The 27024-nt window shown below is 34.7% G+C and overlaps 1 protein-coding gene across 4 annotated transcripts in view; it reads right to left on the reverse strand.

Moving 5' to 3' along the window:
• ADGRA1 (adhesion G protein-coupled receptor A1) overlaps positions 1-27024 on the reverse strand; it is a 284313-nt gene that overhangs the window by 178374 nt on the left and 78915 nt on the right. For all 4 annotated transcript variants that reach the window (XM_084525901.1, XM_084525899.1, XM_084525898.1 and 1 more), the window contains exon 3: positions 2905-2976. Coding sequence is in view for 2 of the 4 variants with exons in the window: in XM_084525899.1 (XP_084382025.1) it covers positions 2905-2976 (72 nt within the window). In the remaining 2 variants the exon portion in view is untranslated. The remainder of the gene's footprint in view (positions 1-2904; positions 2977-27024) is intronic.

A 27024-nucleotide genomic window follows, 5' to 3' on the forward strand; every position in this document is an offset into this window, starting at 1 on the left:
TCTAAGTCATTTGTTGCACTGTGCGGATTCCCTATTTTTCTATTGCTATATGAGAACACAAAAATCAAAACAGAGAATAAAGATAAATCTAGTTGGTGCTTTCATGGAGACATATCCAATCAGCTAGAATGATAAGGCAATTTCTTCAGAATTCACTAAGGCTTCTACCATCAGACAAAGAATATACTGTTGTGCAATTAAACGATGAAACATTGCATTAGAATGGAAATATTTCTTAAATGCTAATCAGGGACATTAAGTAGACAACAGCTGAAGAAAATAATCTGGATAACAATATAATGCATTAATTGCATATTAGCAGTCATTCTTTAAATTTTCCTAATAAAAGCTACATAGAAGACCTAAACATGCAAACTTAAGGCAAACACATATATTTATCTTTCTTTTAGAACAGGTAAACAGTAAACAAGAACCCACCCAGAATTCTCAGTTGGGTGACTTTCTTTTGGCCTAAGCAAAGTTTGAACACATACAGAAGAAATGCATCACAGTGTGAAGCATAATTTGGGTAGGAAGAGTAAATTTCACCTACACTAATCAAAATAAGTATGTATTTCTCAACACGTGACACAGCAAAATAGTATTTTTAACAAAGCAAAAGGCTATGTACATATCCTCTTCTCAAAGCCTTTTTCAGTGTTATTTTCACAGTAACATGTACTTGGCTGAAGTCCCTATATTGTAAAACCTGCTTTTTAAAGCAAAAAGAAAAGACCGCTTCTTGCGTGTTCTTCCAGAATAATGCATATTATATTAGGTATAATTCAATTCATAATGTACAAAACTGGTGTTCCTTTTCAGGAGAAAGACATTCAGTTTAATAATGTTGACTTGTAAAATTGATGCTAGAGAAACCAAGACTCTCCCCTGTTGAATAACCAAGTGCAGTAATTCTAGTGCTTCATAAATTTTCAATTTTCATCAATTTTGTGTGTACCTTTTTGCGTAAACACTTGAAATAATTCAGTTTTTCATTCAAATACAAATTATAAGAGTTCTCCAAATTATTCACAGAGAACATTTTGATGTTGACAGCCTGCAGTTTATCTGCCTGACTTGCCATAGTTGTATCTCCTGCAATTGCCCATTTACACCAAATTCTACTTTTCACGGAATCATTTATATTTTATATGTGAAATAAGAGGATATGAGTGTAAAGTACAGTCATAAAGTAATGATTGTATTCAGCATTCAACAAGAGTTTACACTATTTATTGCTTTTGCTCAATTGTCTGTTACTCTGCACAACGGAGTGCAGATTTTTTTTTTTTTTTTTTTACCATGAAACTATAGTGATTTGTATGAAATTTGAAAATCTTGTAATTAATCAACTCATTGTCTCTCAGTTGTTCCCAGTGTTACTTGCTCATACCAGAAAAAAATATGTTTTGTTGTTGTTGTTGTTTTGCTTTTTCTTTTTAGATTTAGCATGAGACATTGCAACATAGCCTTTCCTTGTTTGCAGAAGAGAAATTTAATCTCACTTTTTCCAAAGGCTAATGACTTCACCTTCTTGGACTTTGGTAGCTGACCTAAGGCTTCACCTGTGCAGTCTTCAAATGTGCAACCCAGGACTTGTACAGGTTTCATGATTTTCCCACCAGAGGTCAGGGTTGTGTTATTAGACTATACGGCCAAAGCAATAATTAGAGCTCATTTTGATCACTTCATTTTGTTGTTATCCATATATACAGAGTGAGCAAGAAAGTTTCAACTTCATTTTTTTGATGGCATTTAAAAAAAAAAAAAAAAAAAGCATATTCTGCTCTGACTTCATACGTATCATGTCTTTGTGATCAAACACTAAAACTCACTGCTAGGTGTGCAATCAGAGCTGGAAATCTTTTATTTACAGCATGCAATTAGAGAATTTAACCTCAGAGCAAAAAAGCAGAATGATCTGTAAATTTGTTTTTCTGTAGATTTGCATTACTCCTCATTTAAATCTTAGCATTTCTCTAAAATAATGTTTTCTCACAGGTCTCTTCACACATGAGACAGCATACATGATGGCTAGGCAGACCTCTGTCAGCCTTCTTAGCAAGTACATGGCCACTGGGATGCAGTGACTTGGAAAATTATAAAGAGGGTTCTTGGTTCTTCTCACCTCTTCTTCAAGGTGAGAAAAATTACAGAGGGTCTTTAGGCCTTGTTAATTTAAAGGGAAAAGCCCCACCTCAATGACATGTAGTAACTTTGATAAGTTCTTACAAATATTGCTTAGTAATCAAGCAGTACTTCTGAAAGCACTTTGATAAGATTTTCAGAGAGAGGAATGCAAGAATGATGGACAGGAGATAAATTACATTAGTCTCTTTCCTTAAAAATAATAATTAAAAAAATAATGAATAAATAAATGAATAAATACTACTAATAAAAAAAAAAAAATCAAGCAAAGTCAACGTGAGAGAGAAGAAGATTGTAGACAGATTCTGAAACATATAAAGTTTCCTTTCTAGGAACTGATTTTACAGAACTGGCCTGTGATAAAAATAAGTAAATCTTACATTTTGGAAAAAAAAAAAAAAGAGCAATGTTTATGCTTACTTACACCACTTAGTTTTAGTTCCAATGAATGTCTAAAGTGACATCTTGTCTGCTAAATCAAGGTTTGTTTTAATTCTTCTAATTAGGTTTGTTTGTAGATGTACTCTTTAGGATATTTATTGAAGAGCAAACATTTAAATGGAGAAAAAGGGGGGGGGGAAGAAGGGAAAGAAAAAAAATCATGGTAAATGTAAAAAGTATAGTGTGTAATTTTCTATTCTACAGCCAGTGTCCTTATGTTATTAATATGCTTGTTGGCATATTTGAGTTGCCCAAGGATAGAAATGTTGATACAAATGCAATTTTCAGAATAATTCAAATGGAATTAATACTTACAGGCGCTTCAGCTCTGAAAGTCCATTGAAGGCCCCTGGCTCAATTGTGCTAATCAAATTATTCTTCAGATCTCTAGAAAGACAAAATAGGAGGTGCAATTAATTATCACTTTACCTACCATATTACTGCTGTACATACCGAGTGAGAAATGTAATGCAGTTCTAACCGTTGTCTGTCATTTAAAAAAATTTTAAAAAAAATAAATTGTAAATAATAATACCAAAAGCATTACATAATTTGCAGTTTATGAAAACATATTTTTCTAAGTAAGAAAGTGAAGATTAGGTGCTAAACAAAATGTTTTTAATTGTTCTCCTATTTGTAATTTTCAAAACAAGCTTACCAGCCACTCTTGCCCAAGGAAAAAATGTTTTAATCAATGAGTGAATAAAATAGTCGGCAAAACAAGGGACTTTTAGTTTGCTTATTCATTGTGCTATGCACTTAACACTTAATAAATTTCTCATTTTCACCTAATGTAGGCAAAGCAGCTGGCACATGAGACATAAACAGATAGGTCAAGTTTCTGTCCTGAAATATAAGCAAATTTTCATATTTGGCAGATAGGTGCTTCATTTTGTACTTGGTGACAATCCAGAGGATCAGTTGTTGTGCAGATAAAGAATATTTCACTGGCATTAGCAATCTCATCTGCTCTTGGCACAGTGCTTGGGGCCATGACATTGCTCTCAATTCAGTCCCCACAGAGATTTACTACTGAATTGTCTCAAGACTCTTCATGATGTGAACTCTGAAGAAATGCCTTCAGTGCAATTAGATAAGCAGGCCTAGGAGATGAACGCTGTAAATTCTTGTAGAGTCAGTGTTCATTTTCTGACAATTTACAATTCATAGGGAATGACTGGTGTGCAATAATATCAGTATTGTTTCTCTGACTGGCCACTTCCAGCATATTACAGCACATACCAGCAACTGCTTGACTGCCAAAGGATGGATGTATCAGAAGCTGTGTGAGTCACCTTATTTATGACTATTTACTTTATTGCAAATAAAATGCACACTGGGTGAAATTTTAGTTCCACTAGGTGTGATTACACTCAATAGGGCAAGATTTTATCACAAATATTTAGCTTACATTAAGATAAATTTTAATGTGAAAGTCCAAATAGTTCCTAATAATATATATATATATATTTATTTTGTTTATCATTTTTGCAATTTTGAATACAGTTCAAAAACTGCATCAGATCCATTTTGTTTTAGTGGTGATGCTGATGAGTGATATGTCCCTAGCAGAGATCTCAGACTATTAAAGGTCAAGTTCAGCTTTCAGCTTGAATCATGTAATACTCAAACCCCTTAAGAAGGTGAAAAGACATTCAGATTACTTATGTATAAGTTCTGTCTTGCCTATAAGAAATGCAGGGCTATCAAAAGCACAGCTGACAGAAACCAAGTATATGCTGCACCTGATCTTGTGACATTACTGAAAAAAAAAAAAAAAAAAAAAAAAAAAAGGAGAAAGGTAGGAAGGGAGCTAAATATTTAAAACTTAAATGGAACAATAAGTTGTGCTTTGAGTCTTTCTAAAACATACACGTAAGTACTGCAGACCATACATGTTTACTTGTTTACAGTGTTTGTGATTAAGTACTTAAAATTAAGTAAAAAGGATTCATAAAGCTATGAAACAATTTAGAAAACTTTATAGCCTCTCCAAAAAAACAGTGGTTGTTTCTTACTGTTTTTACCTTAGCTTGTTTGATATTCCAAAGTTCCTTTTATTTCTGTTGCTGTTTTTATTAATAAATCATTATTCATTAATTATGCAATCCCAATAAAATATGCTAATCTGAGTACAACACAAGTACAATGGATGTTTTAAGAAAATATTAAAAATGCAATATCACACTTTTCAAGTACTGGTGTAACTTTTAAAAAGTGATGCATGAACATGTGCATATATACATATATATCTACAGATGTATACATATTTTAAATATATGCATTACATTGCATAGGTAAGCATTATTTACATGAGCCATAACAACACTGGATGCTAAGCCAGTAGAAAGCATAAAACCCAGAAGTGTTCCCTTTTCCCTGTTACTACTGGGTCTCGGAAAAAGCCCATAAAATTTCCCAGAGTGGCAAGCAAAGAACGCTATGAGCCAGAGGCAGCAACAGAAAAGATGGCACTTGAGAGGGGAAAGTAAAAGGAAAGCAGCTGTTCAGAGCCCAGATAAATGTGCCAGAAAGGAGCAAAAGCTTGGGAAGGACCTTGATGGTGAGATGCACACTCTATGACAACTTTACACACAGGTCCAAACTCTTTTCTTTCTCCTGGAAATCAGTAAGTACCACAAAGGCAACAGCACAGATGACAAACCTAGTGCTTGCACTGATTCTTATGGACAGTCTGACAAAGAACACAACAACTCCACAGACAACAACGAGGAAAGAGGGACCACAGCCTGTGGGTACTCTGCCCTACTCCCTAATCCAGGCAAAGCAGTTTTCTTGCTTGCTTTGTCTCCTCCTGCTGGATTTGGATGAAAGCGACAGTTGCTGATCTAATCAGACGTGAAATACAGTTGATGATATTTCATCATCATGATATGATGATATCGTTTCATGATATCACAAAAACAATAGACATTGAAGAAACGTTGGGTTTTGTTGTTGTTGTTTTAATGTTGTGCTCATTTTCATCTTGGCTCCCTGGTACCACCAGCAGCTACTAGGTTATCTTTCTTCTGCTTTTATATGGTCTACAAATTGTGATCATTCCTTCAAACATCTAACTCAGAATTTTCCATACCTTTTCCTAAACAAACGACTTGTACAAAGCTTTTGCAGTCTCTTCTCCAGAGTCCAATAAGCTTGCAAAGACAAGAGTTTATTGATATGAGTGTATGTGAGTATATGTCAGTGTGTTTTCCTTTGATAGTTTAGGAAATTATTCACTACATGAGCCAAAACCTCTCAAAACCTTTTTTTTTTTTTTTTTTTTTTTTGCTTCTCTAGGCAGTGCTACCGACAATATCCTCAAGAATGAAATGCAGACCCTTTCCCTTATGCAGTATGCTAAAGAAGGTCAGAGAAGTCAAAGATATTTCTTTGGTTTGTAGAAAAGTCACATAGAAAAGAAGGAAAGGACACTGTTCTCATTATCTGAACTTCTGTATTATTGGAACTTAAAAGACAAACAAACCAAAATAAAACAAAACAAAAAAATGACAATAACAAACAGCCTGATAACATAGACCTTTTGGATTTGTGCTACTTTATTTCATGCTTCACACAGGGATCCATCTGAAAAATTACTTAGAGGCATAGTTCAGAGCAAATATCCACATTTCAGGCAGGGGAAACTGACAATTTTAATCTTTACACCAATTACACACATTGTCTGTTAACCACCAGCTCATCTAAATGCTCTGCAAGTTGTAATTAGATGGAGTGAATTAGATCTCTTATAACCAACACTGTCAACAACACACAACATAAAGAAATCAATGAGTGGCAGACTGTTGGCAGGTAAATTTTAATGCCAGTCAAAACAACCACGTAGACAAAAGGTCTCCCATTTACTGAAATGTTCTATGTTCCAGTTTATGGAAACTCTGCTCTGTTTCTCCATAACTTGTAACCACATAGGAAAAAACAGCCTAATCTTAAACTATCTTCTACAGGCATAAAAATGTCTCATTTAATGTTAGTAGAAGCAAGACTATTTCAAGGAAAAGTGTTCATCAGTTGCACTGTCCCAAACAAAGACATCTGGCCTTCATATTTTGGAAATTACACTTAAATTACCTAGGTCATTCTAAAAAGAGGATATTCTAAGATATCTCTAAGGATATTCTCAGAAAATTGTAGATGATTACAATTGTAGTACCCACAATCTTGGCACTTTCTTAGTAATTAGCATTATTCTATAATGTTTCCATATACTTCTGGCCTAACAAAATAGGTGTTTCCTTCCTTGTCATCCTTGGAGGACTAAAATGTGACTAAAATATATAAATAAAACGATCACAACTGTTACTTGCTGTATTTATTTCTACATTAGAAGAACCTTTTATCTTTCCTCCCACTTGTATTTTTTACATATTTAATTTTATTGAAATATTATAATTACCATCTCCTATTTTCTAATTTAGGAAAGAGTTTGTTGCATTGAAACAATGAGTATCAACTTTCACTAAGCTAAATAAAGCAACCAGGGTGAATTTGGTTGTATGTTTACATTTTTTCCCCAAGAGCTACTGCTGAGGTTTGGCAAAAGGTCATGATCCAAGGCATGCCAAGCAGCAGCTCAGCTTGGGCCACACACAGGCACACATGCATGTATACCATGCAAGTGATTTTATTGTCAACCAAAAGTAAAAGAAAAGAGAAAAAAAAAAAAAAGTATCATAACATTGAATCATCACAGTATGACCCAGTTAAAGCCTAAAAAGAAAGCATTTATAACTAACAGTTATGGTTTTGCATCATTTCTGATGGAGCATTCTAACTTAAAAGTATCTATTCTGAATCTGAATGACGTGTTATTAGTGGTGTGGCATGACCCAAAATCTAGTGGCATGACCTGAAAATAAATCAAAGCCTTTTACAATTACAGATAGCTACATAAAGTTAGCTATAGTCAAAACAACTGCAATATTTATATCAAGGCTGCACAGCTGCAGAAAAAAAAAAAAAAAAAAAAAAAAAAAAGTAAAATACTACAATATTGAAGTATATTCCCCCTAATTTTCTTAGTTGCTAGAGGTATTTGCTGTATGGTACCCTGATATCACCTAAGCTTGACTAGAAAAAGAACACAGAATGGACCTTGTTATCATTATTAAAAATCTCAATGGTTATAGTAAGTTAATAAAGGAGAGTTTCCTTTTTTCTTCAAGTCTGAACTTACAAGTATTATACTAACCATTAGGCCTTGTCTACATGTATGTAGATAATTTGTATGTATATGTAAATAATGCCCCCACAGGTAAGTACTGAGAATTCTTTTACTAAAAATATAATGTCTTTTACTACTACTATCACAAGTTGCTGTGAGTTTATCATCTTACACATTAATCTTTGAATGGACTTGTAATTACTAATTACATTTAAGAGGAGTTACCTCAACAAAAGCAACTGAGTTAAGGAGGGGAAATCTGTGTTTGAATACTCAGTTCCTGATGGCTTAGCTGAGATGTAGATGAAACGAGGAAGAGGCTACTGATGGGGCTTTACAAGAACATTTCATAGCTACTCCTGGCCTCTCAGCTATTAGACATCTTCTGTAGCCAAATCCCTGATTAAATGTGTCTTTGAGATTCTTGATCCATCAAGTTGTACGCACTTGTACAACATAAAAGGTAGTGGGAAAAATATTAAAACATATTCAGTGCATTTACAAAAGAAACATTTTTTTTTTTCATATATCAAATCCTGAAAGCCTAGCTATTTTGTATCTTAGTCTATGCCTTCAGACACTGCAAGCTCTTCCCCCAACTTACAATATATATATACTGTAGATATTTTCAATACATATTCATAACAAGAATGTTCGACTAATTCCAGTACTTCGTTCAAATTCCTGACATCGATACATCTTTCATAAAAAATTATAGGTTGTACCAAGAGGACATCTGTGTTTAGAAAGCTGTCATTATGGTGCTGCAAACTTTCCAAAAAAGCTCTGAGAAGAGCAATCAGTTGTTGAGCAGATGCCAAATACCAATGAAATATGACTGACTTTCCACATTTTGCATACTACTATGAAACAACAACAACAGCAAAAAATATAAGGTCACATCTTCCACTTCTTTCTCATGCTAAATACTCCAGCTAAACTAAATGATACTTTTGCCCAAGAAGTGAATGCAGACTCGGGACAGTTAAAAGAGATTCTCTTTTAAAACGTCATGGTGGTGGGAAAGAGGCACAGCCAATGACGAAAGACCGCATTTAGCACATATCCTCCAGTCACAGTAGTGACACTCTGACAGCCTGGATATCATCAAAAATTATTTTCATCTCCATTGTTGGCAACTGCATTGCTGGCATTACACTGTAGACCAAGAAACAGGCAGGTATCACCATCAAAAACTAAAGCACACAGTGCTCCTACAAAAGTCCAGAGCTCTTGCTTTGTTTACAGTTTTTTTTTATGAAGACAGTGGATTTTAATCTACTTTCCAGAATCTGAAAAAAATATGCTTGTGTTGCAGCTAAGTTTCAAGATATAATGATATATATATATATTTAATATTATTTCTACAAGATAATGAAAATAAACATGCACAGGAATATGAAGAATAGTTGTGCCTATGCAGACACAGAGGCTACAATGGTTGGATTTCCTAAAACAATACTCCCTAAGGACTGGACAAAAAAAAAAAAAAAAACAAAACAAAAGAAAAGAAAACAAAAACACCACAAACAAATAAACAAAACAAACAAACAAACAAAAAGCCACTGCTGGCTGCTCAAGGTACTAGTGAATTACTGGAAATTTCAAACCAGTCACTTGGGATGGCAACAATGATCTATAAAGCAACTGAACAGTCATCACTTTTCTTTTTTTTAATTTAAGGATGATGACTCATTCACATCAAATGTGCTGTGGTAATTTGGCATTTACTCTTTATTTAGGAACAAGCCTAAAAATGTTAAACAAAATGTCAATAATGGCAGCTGAAACAAAGCAGAGATATAAACTCTACAGCAGTTTGCTTGCTCAAAGTGGCCCACAGAATGTTATTATGTATTTCATTTTAATAACCATAGAGCAAGAATATAAAGCTGAGAGCATACAAACCAAGGGAGCAGTATGTCAAAGATGGAAAAGTAAGTAAAAGGTATAGTAAAGCAGGATAGATTGTCAGTGTAAATTTTTTTTATATATATTTTTCTATATGTAGATATTTGAAAACTACCTCTTAAATCCCTAGTTTCATTCTAAATATATCAGAATATGGGATGAGGATGCAAAGAATTTTGTCAAGTACCCTTAGTTTAGTATTTTGTTACTGATAATTCAAAATGAAATGCAGTTTCTAACAAAGAAAAATTATTTAAGTTTTTCCAGTTTTTTTCCCCCATCTGTTTTCAAGCAGAGCAAATTCAGCTCAATATTCAAATTCCCAACACATACAACTGTTCATATATATTTTTCCTTCTCCTGGAAAACACCACAAGAACCAGAGATATGTGGACTGTGGACCAGTTCCATGGGACTAAAGCCAGACTGGAAGGTCAGAGGCAACAGATGCCAAGGGAAGTAGGCACAAAAAGTGAGTTTGGTCTCCACTGTGTTGCAGGCAGCTCTGTGGGGCCAGCAGAAAATCCCTGTGTGAGTACTGACAATTATACCCTGTCATGCAATGAGAGATTTGGCATGACATTGATTACGATAGCAAAGCTTGTGCCTGTTCATAGCTACATCCCTGTTACAATTTTTAAAAGCTTTGTCAGCATCTGGTGTAGCACTGCTTTTAGCAGGCTTCTCCAGCTCTCCACCACACTGTCCCCTCCCATATCTGCTTGCCAGAGTCAGTGCAGGAGAAGCCCAGGAGGCTGCATGGCTCAGCCAGCTCTGTGGAGATGTGAAGAGCACAGAAACCTTTGGTGGCTGAAAAGAGACAGAGGCTTCCTTAATTTCCACACCCACTGGGACTCCTCTGCATGTTCATGCCTAGAAGGCAGTTCAGTGTCGGCTAGGTTTCTTGACATGTGCTCCACTCCCTTACCAATAAATAAATAAATAAATAAATAAAATAAAAGTAACTATTGGCAGAGAAAAGTGTTTGCTAAGAATGCGAGTAAGTGGGGAAGAAATGTATTCTCAACAGTTTTTCCTTTTTTTCTTTTTTTATATGAACTGCATAGACCAAATGCAATGTAAAACAGATACTGAGAAAGCAAATGAAAAGGTAAAAAGTACTTTCTGCTGGGACAGGTTTAAACTCCAGTGGAGGAATTTTTATTTCACATTCTAAGGCTGCATTTATTTGTAAATTTCCGGCAATGTGTATTTCTCAATGTAGAATTGAGAAGTGTTGAATTTCTCAATTTCTCCCAAACTGTGGACTCACTGCTTAACAGCACAATTGTATTTTTAAAATTAAATATTGGGAAATTATTCAGTATTTTCAGAAGTGCATCTGAATTCGTTATATATAGGAAGATGTGCATTTTTACTCTGATAATTTAGTATAATGAAAATGTGTTTTGGAAGCTAAGGGAGTAATAAAATATACGAACTATTTTATCATGGAGGAATTTTGGTTTTGTTTTGTTTTTAAAGGAAACGTTTGATTCTCTCTTTCTGTTCCTGAATCAATATAGACTTGAAAGAACATAAGCAATTCTTCACTGAATTTCAATTTGAACTTCAGAAACATATTTTCTTCCACGGCTTAAAATAAGTAAAGGAAATACAAGTACCTGCAGATGACATGTATATCAGCTTAGAGTAGTATTGAGCCAAAAATAAGGTAGGTCACTACTCATGTAAATCAATAAAATAAAAAGCATCTTTCCTACAATGCTTTTTTATTGTAATGACCTCATAACACAAAAATAGAAAACTTCAGAAAATAAGGTGATTCAGTTATAAAACGTCAAGAAGAGATGCCATCTTTCCGCCTGTTTACTATTAATGTATTGCATTAGTAGAATAAGAATTTAAATGAAAGTATCACAGAGAACATAGTCACTGTTTATGTATACAATCTTGGGGGAGCTGGTAGAACTCTGCAATGGGCACCTTCAGGAATGAGTGTGCTCAAAACACTTATTCCTATTTACTGGGGAAATCCCTATTGGGGCAATGCCCAGACATATCCCACCTAGGTCAGGAAGCCTTTTCCAGAAAAGGCAAGCAAACAGACAAACAAAGAAAAACATTCAAACAAAATGACCAATTCAGCTATTGTTAGAAGGAACATGACTTGCACAGAAATCTTGAAAATTTACAACTGTTCAATAGTAAAATAAGACAGTTTAAGGCATATATGTAATATAGGAGAACTCTCTACAAGCAGTTTAGCTCTGAGGAATTAAATCTTGGTGAAAGACTAGTCTAGGAATCCCTCTCCAGAAATCTCTGTTGTTATAAAAGCCATAAACTGCAGCTTTGGTAAAAACTAAGAGAAATTTAAAGTAAGAAAACAACCATGTGTTCCATTAAGAAGGCATGAAGGCATGTCTTCTCCTACAGAAATAAGGGTTAATGATTATCCTGTTCAACTACTCTGAAGAAAAAAGGAGGACACTGGAAAGGAAACAAGAAAAATAAATAGGGATAAATAGAATATTGTTGGTGATAATTACTGTTGAACAATGATATATGCTTGCTCAGCTAGATGTCAATTCCTTTTTGCCATCCTTCTCAATGGATACAATAATAAAACTTCTTTTCCTAGCATGCTATTCTATACAATCCTCCGTGGCATCTCTTCTACATGCTTCTCATCACCTCTTTCCCAGCCCCTCAGAGACAATGCTTTGTTTCCACAGTCTTCCTGCACCGGGTCAGGGGCCCTACTATTCTGTCCCACAAATAGTTAATTTTATTTGTTCAAACCTAGTCCAGGCATGAAGGGGGCAGAAAACCTGACAGGTGCTCTGGGAAGCCACAGTCAGATTTCTCTGCTCCCTCCCTAGCCAACTGTGCCATGCTGGTTTCCTAACAGGTTATTTTGTTTTCAGTTAGTTGTGGGAGTGGATTAAGGATTGCATTTCAAAATATAGCACATGTACTATACTGAGAACAGAAACATGTTTCTTAATCAACAGCAGACACTTTAAAGCCCAGAATCATGCCTTTATGTGATAAATCCTACAACTATTTCCCTACAAAGAAACAAACACAATTAATGTGTTTCAGTGCTGCTAGTGCTGTAAGTTTTCAGGAAGAAACTTCGGTGGCAGCAAAGGAGCTTTATGGTGGCTATTTTAACACATGTATCTATAAATCTGTGCTTGAGACATCTTCTTTAAGGATGACAGCATCTGACACAAATCATGTGTTAACTTAATGACAACACTATATAAAACATCAGATGAGTATATCATACAGCTGAGATGGCTGACTGCACATCAGGCTAACTGGACTATTTGTGGTCCTAATGGGAAACAGGAGCCTAGATACTCATAAATTCAATTAAGTGAACTCCTGAAATACATCTAAACTTTAGTTGTTACATAAACTAAAGCCAAACAAAAATAAAAAACACCACAGCGAACATATGATCCATAATTTAAACTGCTCTATGAACTAACTTAGTAAGTTGGTTTACTTTATATTCCTGTCATTTCTGACTACCAACACTGAATTTTATATAGATCATGTCATGTAATTTTTCTGTTGTCCAATGCCCTTATAAATCTATTCACAACTGTGCTGTAGCACATATCACCTTAGTAGACAATACAAAATTGTATACAAATATAGTTTATTCGACTCTACAAGCAAAAATTATTATTTACACAGTATTGAAATGATGACATAAGAGCAATTGCCCAGGCAAAACTCCCCCAAAAATCTGGTGTTTGTATACTCCCACATTTTCAGAGGTACATAAAAAGAGTTTTTCATAATAATAACTGTTCCATCTAAGAAACATATCTAAATAATTGCTAGCCTAGAATAGTAGCAATATTATTGTAATATTATTGTCTAATAGAGTTACAACTGAACTAGAATGGTATTTAATTGTATAGGTGCCTAGCACAGACTTACCACCTGGGAAGGATTCTTTTCATTCTTGACATCAGAAGTTATGTGAAAATGATGACCTTTTTCTCATATCTACGGTTGTCTAACACAACGCTCACCCTTCCTCAACAATTCACTCCCTTTTAATCAGTGGTGATTTTCTTAAATTTATTTTAGGAAATATGTTTAGCCTTTTTAAAAAGTACTGGGTCCAGTACTGATTCACAAAAGAAATCACAGGACTAGACTATGACCTAAATGATTTTTAATCAAAAATTTAAAAAGTTTCATAATATTTTTATGAAGTAGAATAAATGATTGAATTGTGGATTATGAACATCACTTGCAAATATCATTCTAATTAAACAGAAACAGAATAATCATGATCTTTTCTGTAGTCCTGCTATGAGCTGTTTAGATACAAGGATAATTAATGTAATATAAACAAGACGTTTTTGCCTTTATATAGTCATTTATATGAGAGACATAAGGAGCATGAAGATAACAGTTGCACCAGTAAACTATATTGGTATGGTGAACTCTGCCAAGTATGTCAATTACATACTACATACAATTTTCAATGATTATTTAAGTACTGATTTTAAACCATATATTCAAAGTATCTCCTGCATCTCTTCATGAAGAGAAGCTTTCACAGATAAGGCTTTCCTAATTTGGACTACAAAGTCACAAATAGTGTAACCAACAGAAAAATATTAATCTGTGGATAACTTAGAAAGCACTGTGACGATTATTATTTTATGTTGTTTTAATTACAAAATTATATCCTTTATTGAAAAAATATTTACAGTTTAGTACACAATTTGCACTTCTGTACTGGACTTCTGCAAAAGCACCTCTCCTCAGTGACTAATTCTCTTATCAAAAAACAAAACCTGACCCCGCTGTGTCTCTCTCCATGTTGAAAAACATTACAATATTTCTTGCTTTAGGAAAAATTTATTAAAGGAAAAACAATGCCGTTTCAACATACCATTTCCTTTCTTAACTTGCCATTTTTCCAAGCTACCTCATATCTTCTCAGCTGGAACCTTACCAACAACTCTGTCATTCATGATGATGAAGTAATTTTATGTAATTGTTAACTATTATTAATATTTAACTTTTTATAATAATTGTAATAATAACTTTTGTAATAATTAACTATTAATTGTTAACAAATCATTATTTGTGTTCCCAAAGTTTGATACCAAATTTCCAATTCATCTTTTTTTTTCCTAAGAACTCTAACTTTATAAAGGCCTAAAATAACTCACCTCAACAGATTAGCAACAGCTGCCAGAGAACTCAATAAATATTGCACATATCACTCTTTGGAGGCTTGATTCTTCCTTTTGTAGGTTATTTTCACTTAGCCAATACTGAGACATAAATCTGTTACATTTTTACCAGAAGTATTAGTAAAGAATTCAGGGACACAGCCAGTCAAATCATGTAAAACACTCACAAACTGCAGTGCAAACATTACTAAAATAAGAAGCAGAACCTGATAATTCTATCTTCCATCAATTGTCTTGAACGGCTGAAATCATGCTGAACACTTTAAAATACTCAAAGCATATCAAACTCAGAAAGAGTAATGTACACTGGCCACCAAAAGCATGATGGTAAAAGTACTGGCCCAGCTCCAAAAAAGCACTTAGGCCATCTGAAGCCAAACTGCAGTGGAATATAGGTACTAAGTCCCAGAGAGCAGCTCACAACCCCCTTTTCACTTCCCACGTGTCTGCATGGCTGTTACAGATACCTTAGACTTCACTTTTCAACTTCTCCATGTGCAGAGATGGAGTTGGTCTCATAGAAAAGCTTTTTTAGGATTTGCAGTTGGGATATGCCCACACTAAAGATCTCCTAAGGGCTAGCTAGGTTAATGGGATGTAGTCAGCATGGCCACAGACACAAAACACAGCACAGCATCCCAGAGCACTACAAAAGGATGAGGTAGTGTTGCTATCTGTCTTTTCTACAATAACCTAGCGATTAGAGCTCAGGAAATGGAAGACATTGTTTCAGTGCAGTCCTTGCCCAAAAGGGAGGCATAGCTACATTTAAGATGCACAGGAGATGAAGAAGCAGAGAAAAGCCTCTGTTCCCCAGAACAGTATTTCTGTGTATTATCAAATTAATGTTTATAGCATAACCCATTTTCTCCTTGTTGATGAAATACCCTTGGCACTTGACTGCTTCTGTTCTCTTCTTCTTGGTCCCATAAATTTTAAACACTCGACTACATATTGGCACAACTTCACTGCAGACAGACCCACATCCTAGTTAAAGCCTTTCTCTCAGAGGTAGCAAATGCATGCTGCTCTCAGCTGAACATGAGGCTTTCTCTTCCCAAGCAGCTACTCTAGCCAGCAGGCTGGTAAAGAGCACAAGTGCCCTTTACTTTCTCTTATGACCAGGTTTCAAAAGAAAACATTGAGTTAGTTATGCTTATAAAAAGGAGCAACTTCAGAAGTATTCAGCTGCAAATCCCAGTCCCACAAAGGCTTCACTAGAAGCCTGAGTTATTAGGGTTACTCAGGAAAAAAATAATGTCAGGCCTCAGTATTTTTGTAAGCTACTGAGTGCCTTTTTAGGCCCTTTGCATGATGGCAAGATGGATCCTCATTTTTAGACACCTAATTCTCCCCATTCGCTGCACAAAGAGCTTAGGTCTCCAAAGAATAGATGAGAATTACACTTCAAAAGCTAGATATTGGCGCTCTATGCACGATAGTGCTGAGAGCCGTTAACTCCACTATATCTTGCTGCTGATGGGAGCCTTAGTGACTTCCTCAGCTACCAAGCTGCTAAATTTCCTGTTTAAGGGTTGTATGTATTATTTACTACCCATTTGGCTGTGATTTAGCTTGTTTTTAACTGTTTTCAGATGGCTTCAAAATAGGCCAGGACCAGAACCAACTTCCTCTTCAAACCAGTAAGCAAAAACCAAACAAGACAGTGGTAGCAAACCAGAGCTGAGAGCATAATTAATGTGACACATGCTCACAGAGCTAAGGTATGTGTTTGGGACTGCAGCTCAAATGTCTAGGAAATAATGGCACAGTGAAATATCCCTAAGAAATGCTGCAGGCAAGACTTTGAAAACAAATCATTCTTCTAACTTTCAAAAAAGACGTGGCATAAAGCTAAATATGATTTTGTATTTTCTTTCCCAGTTAAAGTATTTTAAAAAGAATTAATTCTGGAGAACAGTGTCTTCCTGTGGAACAATAAGCACTATGCATATATTCCATCCTTATCCCTTCCCTTCTGCAGATGAGTGGTGGGAAAGGGCAACTCAGAAAATATGTCATCCTCTATCTGTCTCCCACTCAGCACACACTAACCCAATTCTCCAAAATCTCATCACAGTGTTGTAACTCATTAAATTCAGCTGAAGGATGAGAACTGAGCTGCACAACTAAATGTGCACAGTTTGTGTTTACCAGCAAGAACACTGTATGCAGTGTTGCTTACAACATACTGCATAATACGGAAGCTTTCTTGTTGGCAGCTTTGACTATTTATCTATTCATATCAAAGTGAAACAGAGGCTGCTTTAAAACTGTTGCTCCTTGTCCTAATGGGAAAAGAAGAATATTAAAAACTGTCACAGTGAAATCTCTGTTACCATCAAAAGGTCGTTGATTCAAGAGACAAACAACCTAGTGTTAATGATTTAACAAAACATTTTTCACAGAGATTACATGCTCATCCATCAATATATATTTTTCACATAAAGAAAACAAGGATCATTTCCTTCTAAAATGCAATTATGAAGAACTATGTCCAAATCAAAGACAACACTTTAGTAAATACACGTTTACCTAAAAAAATGAATTATAAACACAATTAAATATAAGAAAAGTTTGTTATTGCTTGCAAGTTAGACTCATTAACTGGAGAACTGTCCTAAAAAGAAAACAAAATTGTAGTGGAGTTTGTTCAACAGACACTTTATTTGAATAGAACTGTATGTAGGCAATCATTCAGGCCTGACTTTTTTCAATTCTTTTCCTCTTTTTTTTTTTTTTTTTTAAGCACACATATCCATGAGGACCGAAAACTAAGAGGTTGATCCTGATTTGATGAAAGTAAGTGAAGAAAGACCTTCCTGACAAGCAGTATATAAACTGAAATGAACATCAGACGTTATTCCAACCATTTTAAATTTAAGAGAAATGAAACTACCATAGTAAGCAAAATAGTTTTGTTTTGTTTTTAAAAAAGCTATAATGGCAATGTTCTTACACAGTCTTCAAAAATACCTGTCAAAATTTAAAAGTTAAAATCCAGCAACACTCATCATCATCAAATTTATATTTTACTTGCAACTGTATATGTATTTTTTCACAACACACTTGTTTATAAAAAAAAATGCTGCTATTAAAAAAAGTGTCAAAAATGTTGACAGGTGAGGTGGGATTGTTTGTTCTGTCTGTTTTTCTAAATGAAGGTTTTACTCTCATTTTGAGTAAAAGTACATATAAATAAACATACTAACTTTGAGTCTGTATAATGTATGGGTGACTGATCCAAAACAACATCATATAGGAGCCATACATTTAAAACAATTCCCTGACATGTAGCATTACCTACACATGTAGCATGCAAAGTTATGTAATTCAAGAAAGATAATTTCCATAAACCAGTAGATTCTGAACAGGGCGTGAATTTCAGTAGAGGATTTAAACTCTGTCTCTTGGCAAGATATTAAAAACAATTTATTTTGATCTTTGATTTATTTTCCACTTTTGTGATTCAATTGCATCTTCAATGTGTGAGTTCTTTTCAGAAGAATACTGCAATTCATCTAGAACTGGAACATTTCGTCAACATTTAGATTAAGTTGTTACTCTTGATTTGCTAACCAGTTGGGGTAGTACTAGTCTTTTACAAGTTAACCATCCAAAATCACAGGGCTAGACATGAGTAATGAAAACATTCTATTATATTGATAAATCTGTCCCTTTACATATAAATAAAATACAGAAGATGATATCCAGAACAACTTCAGCATTTGTATTGATAAGATTTAAACTGGAAGTATTCTTGTACTTTGTGTTCTTTTGGCTCAAGGACTAGTTTCCAGGTACAAGAACAACAAAAATATTTTATATTTATCTCACAGAAGTTTCCAGAAGGTCCCAGTCAGGGCAGGAGATTTTTTGTGCTTTGCAAACGCCTTTTTTTTTTTTTTCTGTTCTGAACATATATGTATATACACTCATATATACATAAGGATGTATATAAAAAGTGACTGGATATAAGCTCACCCATATATAATCATTTGCAGGATCAGCTCACTGACCTCTGAGAGACCACAATGCAGTCAAAGAAATTGTTGTCATATAACTACTTGAAATACACCAGAAATACAAAGTAGCAACTGAAAGAAAACTTAAATAGAACAAGATTTAAATAATCAAAAACTACTCAGATTGCTCTTGAAGAAGGAGTGTTCATTTTAAGCTAATTCTGTAAACACTGAGCATTTGACTGGGCACAGACTCTTCATGATACTGACTCTACAAAAAAAATTCCTTCCCAACCAATCTGCTTCTACTTTCTTAGGTAATGTATTTATGACACCAGTACTTAAGGATCTGTACAAGATTTATAGGCTATCACAGCATGAACTCTTGCCAGCAAAGTCTTAATTACTTTCAGAGAAAATGAGGAATGTGATGATCATGTTTATTGTTATAACCTTATTTCCTTTGAACTAATCAAACATGGCTTAAATGATTCACTGGGAAGACAAAATATTCATAAAAGCTCTACAAGACAGTAATTATTGGAGGAAGTATCAGAAATTTTCAGAAGCCTGTCCCGTTTTTTGGTTGTTTTTTTTTTTTTTGGGGGGGGGAGGGGGAAGGGGGATGGAACAGGGACGACACCACCCTGGCATAGACCAACATTTCTGGCATTTATAAATGTCTGCAGTGTCACCCAGAAAACAGATATCTACTGTAAAATGTATTAAGATTCTTAGTCCATCTGGTCCATTTTTTCTAAACTCTAAAACCCATTTCCAAAAATACAAAGCATTTTTAATGGATTTCAATAGTCTCTTTCTTCTTTTACATAAAATCACTCAGAAGAAGGATGTTTTCTTAAAAACAATCTGCTGTCCAGGTCCACCCTCCCAGGCATGTCCCTTGGAACCATTCCCAAACTATCCCCAAAGCACCAGCGTTTCAGCAACTGGAATGACAACTTCTTTTTAATTGTTTGAGATCCTGCAGGCTTCTATCTGAGAACAAAGCGTGCACATAAAGCACATTCTATGGCCATGATTCAAGTCCTTTTGAAAATAAATTATATATTGAAACAATGCTATGTTATATAAAGCAGTCTATCTGACATTGGATGTTCAGCATTACAGCAAATCATATCCAAGTTCATTTCCCACCCATATGTTTGGACATACAAGACATGCAATAAAATTTACATAAAGTAACTTTTTCATTATGTGAAAGCTAAAGCATTTGATGGAATTATGAAGAGACTTGGCTATGAAGAAGAAAAAAATGAAGCCTGTTTAGTAATTGACAAATAAAATAATGAATCCAACATAAAAGTCTATTTGATAGTTGGTAGTGATACATTTTAATACTACAAGAATAAGGGAGTATCTAATGAAGTTCAAAAGCAATGCATTTAAAGCTGTCAAAGGAAGTATTTTAACACAATATGTAATTAACCTCTACAGTCTCATTACTGAAACATATCATTGAGGTCAAGAGCTTAGAAGGATTCACAAAAAAGAATTAGGAATTACATGCCTAATGAGGAAATTCACATACACATCAGACAGGTTTTCTCAGGACACAGTATAAAACAAGGAAGTTTCTTTTATGGAATAGTTATTCTTTATCAAATCTTCCAGAAAGGAAATTAATTTTAGGATACATCTGAGCCCAAATCCTGACTCAGCAATATGGGTAATGGAGCCACCAACTTTAGTGAAACAGGATGCTCATCCCTGGCATTGGCAAGGGACAAAATACTGGAAAAATTACATTAAAATTCTGATTTAGGGCATGATGACTTGAATTCTTCTAATTAAACCAGTAAAAGCCATAATGTAAATGCATTCAGAGCAATTTAAAACTGCTTAACTATATGTAACTCTGTTAGTAAATTGTTTAAATTTGCTTAGCCTACTTCTGTAATCTCTACATGAAGTTGTTTGTGTATTTATTAAGATACAGCATTTCTTCCCACCTAGCCCTTCACTACCAGCACTAAGGTACACCGCTTCTATCATTAATCCCTTATTAATGTTTATATTATTGATCTATTAATTTTTAATATATTTGTTAGCATGCCAAATGGCTCAGATACAATGTAAAGTTGGTGATAATTGATTTTGTAATTTAAACCAAGGGCCTGGGTTTATTTTATTTTTTTTTTTCTCAGAGTTGGAATGCGTTTCCCAGGCAATATAGAGAAAATCACATTTATTAAATTAGGTCTTGGGCTTTCAGAAGACTTTAGAAAAGGTTATGTTTGTAATCTTCCATGTTTATTTTACTATGAAACCAACACATCCAGCAATAAGTCAGATTTATTGTGAAAATAAACACATTAAGACCTTATAAATAGTTGTTAGAAAAGTTCCGTATGGTCTGCCAAAAGTCCCGAATGATTGGTTCATGAACTTTTCCTTTGTATGCTCTAATGGCTTAAAAAAATTGTTTATTTTTGACTGGTTATGAATAGATGAGGATTATATTTCATCTACAGCCTCCATTAAAGCATCAGGATTTAGAAAACTTCCAAACTTAAGAAACTCAAATTAAAAAAAATAAACTGTTGACAGCAGATATACATAATGGCATGGTGAAATGGAGTGTTATTCTAAAGCTGCATTTACAAAATGAGTTTCTCAATTTACCTGATTATATCCCCTAAAAAGAAAAAAAAAAAAAATCAGTGCTCAAAGATATTGCAAGACTTTAATGGTTTATCTAAATGCCTATAGCAATTGCTGTAGCCTGAGTTACTGCACAGAACTGTATCTCAGAGATTGAGAAGAATTTTACATCGCCTTCTACTTGCAGAATGTATGCTTTAACAGGGAGAGTAGGAGCCTTCTGGTGAGAGGCTGTCTGCACACCTAGCTGCCCATGATCCCTGCATCCGTTGGTATGCAAGACTCTCCCAGACTGGCTCCCTAAGAGCAACAACACTCGCCTCTATCAGGGCCAATTTCCAAATCACTCATGTCATTTCAGTTCTCTCCAGCACACAGTCTTCATACAGAGACCAGAACGCTACCTCCTGAAAATAGGATGGAAAAACATTCTCAATGATGTCTCTTCCTCAACCATGCAGAAAGACTAATGCCCTAATCCTCAAATCTCTAAAGAATATCTGAAAAAATATGTTTCAGTGTTTCTGGGAGCACAAAACCAGTTGTTGCTATTGTAACAAAAAGCATACCTGGGTAGATAAGAGAAAGGTTTCAGGGCAGTGCTAAGTTCATTCAAAACTAGAAAAATCACTCTTGCAATTTTTTTAATATTTTTTATTTATTTATTTTTTTTAAGAAAACAGGAGAGGGGAAGAGCTAAGAGGCCAGCATGCAGGACATCCCTTATGACAGAAAAGGGCCACTGCTTCCAATGCAGGGCAAACACTTGAGTTTGGCACTTGCTTTGATTTTAGACAAATACCTTGTTGGTTTTGATTGTCAGAATTGTTCTTCTTTGTATGTATAACTAAATGCTTTCTGGTTCAACAGAAACCATCATCTTACCTCACTTACAGCAGGGAGTCCCAGCAATCCCCTGCCATTCCAGCCACCCCTTCCCTTTCAAACCTTTGTCCCTCCCACTGCAAGTGCCATCAATGTATTATAATAAATAAATAAATAAATTTTAAATTATAAAATTTAAATTATATAAAAAATATAAATAATGAATGATAAAAATAAATATGTATATATATATATTTTAAAAGTCAGTTTTGGATGAGAAAATACCTTCCCCCAGAGGTTTGAAAAGACATAGACTCAAATGTCACCTGATATCAATCAAAAATTAGATGACAATCCAAATATTGGGGGGAAAAAAAAAGCATCATAATTCCTCTCTTAAGTGAGCAGAATGACCTCCTCTTAAGGTTTGGTGTTCCCCTCCTCCCCTCATCTAGTTACTTTTATGTGCTACAGCAGATGTACCACATTTTGTATTAGTTTCTGCTTGAATGAATAATGGAGATGTGTGCACTTGTATAAACAAGGAAAGGTATTTAATGAACATATTGTACATGCTAAAGAGGCAGCTTTCTGCTGGAAAAGTGTATAATGCATTCTTCCAAGTCCATGAAAATCCCATATTAATGATGCATGAGTTTTCTATGAACTGGGCCAGGAATGAACTGTCAACTATATTTAAAACACTGAATCAAACCTGATAATTGCTTATTTCAGTGTTAATTAAAAAATAAAAAATAAAAAATAAAAAATAAAAAATAAAAAATAAAAAATAAAAAATAAAAATCCCTACACAGAAAACAGAAGATGTTTAAAATGATGATATTTTTATTTAGTTTTTCATTAGAGATCATTTGTTTGTATTTCTATTTTGAAAATTCAATCCTGCTGGTCCCAGATGAATGTGCTCCTCTAGAACTGCAATTTGTTTCATTGTATTTTCATTCATTTTCATTCTCTTCATGAGCAACAGTGACATTTACAAAACCAAAAGAAGAGGACAGAGTAGTTGGAACCTCATATTTACAGCGCATTTATAGCACTTGGCACATTGGCCACCGTTTTCTGAAAGATATTATTAGATTTGTCAGTGAGCGTCTTGCTGCTTTTTCAGGACTCTGTGGGTTTTATCTACGAAGGCAAATGCTGAGGCTTTAAATGCCTGGCTGTGCTCAGAGCCTCAAGTGAAGCTCTTTGGGCTCCTGGGCAATTGGAGTACAACAAGAACTATTAGACAGAATGAAAATAAAAGTCCATCCAGCCTAGTCCTGCATCCAATTGTGGCCAGCAGTGGACATAGTGCATGCTTACAAGGAACAGATACCTAGGGATGCCTCCCTTGTGTACTCTCCCAGTTCTGAGCTGGATGCACCACATCTATTTCATCATCAGTTAGTCATCCAGAGGTGACAGCAGCATGCCCTGATACCAAGATTACACAGAAAGCATGCTGACATGATGAAGAAGAGTAAGCAGAGGTGGATGCAATGGGAGGTTGCTATGACTTTTCCCACACTTACTGGGAGTCTGAAGCATGACAGCAAGCACAGTAGGTGAGAGCAACATTGTCCCACTGAAATGGTCACCAGCACATCAGACCTAATGTTAAAAAAAAAAAAAAAAAAAAAAAATCTCTGGAAAAAACTTCCCTTGAGCCCTTGAGCACCAGGTTCCTACAAAAGAGGGGTGGTGCTAATTTTGAAGAAGGCATTTTTTGCAATCTGATGATATGGGCTACCAAAACCAATGACATGAGTTTGGACCTGGCTAACAAGTCAAACAGCGGGTGTTGTGTTGACAGCTATTTGGGTGACGACTTGTGGATTACAATCATAGCGAAAGGCAAGGAAAACCTAGAATTCACAGCTGGCTCTCCCAGTCTGTGTGACATTCTTCCCAACTCTGCTCCCACACAGTGCAAATACTTTGGTTAAACAGAAATGATACCACTCATTCCATTGCATAAACTTCCCCCACGCTAGACTGTGGGGAAGGTACTTTCTCCATTCACAGCCTGTAACATGCAGCTTTTCTCAAAGGAAAGACAGGAATAGTGATGCTCTCTGGCAATGGTGATCACTGGCAATATATAACTATAACTATATAACTATATAACTCTTAAAATATGGTTTTTGATCCCATTTGTTTTGTCTCAAAGTGTTCAGATTCATCTGTTCAAACGAATCTCACAAAATCAAAAAGCTATTGTATCTCACTTGCAAAAGACAGACTAAAAGTTAGAATAGAAATCTCTTTGAATTAATGTCTTTTTTTTTTCTTTTTCTTTTTTTTTTCTTTTTTTTTTTTTTTTGATGCTCTGGCCACTTATCCTTACTTAACACAATGCATGATGAGCAAGCAGGGGTGACCAGAGCAACACTCTCTTCAGGATTTTACTCACACATAACTTTTCTGTTTCTTCCCAAACCCATTGTTCATTATTTTTGCAGAGACTTGTGTATCTATTTCAAAATGTGTAAATATGGTATATTTAAATAGCAGCCCTGTAACAGTTACTGCTGTGACCTAGAAAGAGAAGTAAAGGGCAGTAAATGAACTTTGTTTAATTCACATGTTTTATTGGAAATAGGCTTCAGTGCCTCCATCATGCAGCAGCAACATCTAGGAACCAAACTGCTAGAGGCCAGTAAATCAAACAGCTATGAAGGGACAACATGACCTTTTATTTTCCAGCTACTGATTTTTTTTTCTTAAGAAAAAATAATAATCCTACTATATACAACTATATAGAAAAGATGATCAATTGCACATGCTTTATCATCATAGAGCTACTAGAAACATTCAAAATTGTATATGGCTGTCTTTCATAGTCAATTATGGGCTCTCTTCTGAGAGTGAAAGACCATCATCATTAACTGAATCCAATTTCACATTGATTAAATTAATCCTATTAAAATAAACCTACTGGCACAAAAGGCAACTTTCATTGTTTCCAATCAGCCATGCAGGAAAGGAAAGCAAACTCAATCTATTTCTCTTTTAATCAATAAGCTCTTTAAATGGCATCCACTGTAGTCCTTCACTGACACTGCTCTCTGAAGAACCATTCTGCAGTTTTACTCACCTGGAGACCAAAAAAGAGTACCATGTTGAACTGTATACCTTTCCTCTGCACCATTCACTCCGACCTCACCACCATCAGCATTTTGCAGATAAGTAAAATTGTTCATATACCTCAAACTTTGATCTAAATAATGAGAGTGATCAAATACACCAATAACATCACAACAGATTTCCAGCTTCAGCTTGTTAGGAGAACTAAACGTTACATATTGATTGACAAGAGATTCATCAGAATGTTTTTATTGACAACTTCTCAGCTGTATGAGCTCAGCAATCTTAAGTCAGTCAGTTTTAAACAGTAAATCTACTGTGCCTGAAATCTTAGCAAGCGACAGAATGGAATGTATCAGGACTAGAATGTGGTTTACTCAGCTGCTCCCTTTAGTGGCTCTGCCTAGGGAAGCACAATTTAAGGCTTGGACTTATTTTCTAGAATATTACATGATAGTGCAATATATCTGAGTCATCTTATATGAGTAACAGCCAAACCGAGCTGAACACCCTGAGCTGAACTTCCAAGAACCAACTGCCTGAAACAAAAGTCTACACTATGGAATTAATAGAAGAGCTTTGTATAAACACAGCTATTCATGGCATACTACTTGTCATTTTTAAAGAACTAATTTTCTCAATTGTAAAGAACTTACCAAGCTATTCTACAACTTAAAACTCAAAAATTACGTAGCCAGTTTGACATACGCCTATAATGCCTATTGAATACTTAGCAGATGTTTTCACAGTTAAACTACCAAAAAGTACCCAAAGTATTAAAAGTATTGTGGTTCCAGGCATTTTTGTAGTCTTGCATAAAAGAGATGGTTACACCCTGCAGACCTCTGAAATTTTCACAGATGTTCTTAATTCTTTCCATTTAATCAGGCCATTCTTTCTTTGCCTTATCAAAGATAATTTAAGAGAATGTATTTTCATGCCTTAATCACATTATCTGAGATTCAAATGAATTGTTACCTATAGACACTACTTTTACTCTCAGACATCAGTTACTTGGTTTTTCTTTTCTTTTTTTTTTTTTCAGAATCCAATCATATGTATCATATATATTTTACTGAAATAAAATATGAAGTGCTGATGCTAAATATTTTTATGAATACATTTAGATCAACACAAAGTTCAGTATAAAACTTTCAATAGACAATAGTGACACATCTAATATATTGTCTAGTATTGTTACAGATATTGTGACACAAAATTGTTGTACCCTATTACAGAAATTTACAAACATTGTTACTACTTTATAACTCCATGCTGTTTCTTTGCTTTTACATGGCCATAAAAATCTTCTCTATTTGTGTGTATTCTAACAGTGGAATGATTACATAAGGCAATTCTTTGTCTGTATCATTTTTAGACACTAGAAAAATAATATTTCCTCAGTCCTCTTAATACTGACACAGTGTAGAGTTAACTGACATATTTAGTATTCTACTATAACTATTAATCAAAATAAGACACTAGTAAAGGTTTCTGCATTAACTCCTCTTAACTGCAGCTGAACATGACTTAGACAAAGTTAAGACATCTGTGGTATTCAGTGCAGGAAACAACATGGCCCTTCATCTTGACCTTTTTATCTCCTTTGTATTAACAGAAGGAAAAC

Source organism: Aythya ferina (assembly GCF_964211825.1).
Source record: "Aythya ferina genome assembly, chromosome: 7".
NCBI classification, from domain to species: Eukaryota; Metazoa; Chordata; class Aves; order Anseriformes; family Anatidae; genus Aythya; species Aythya ferina.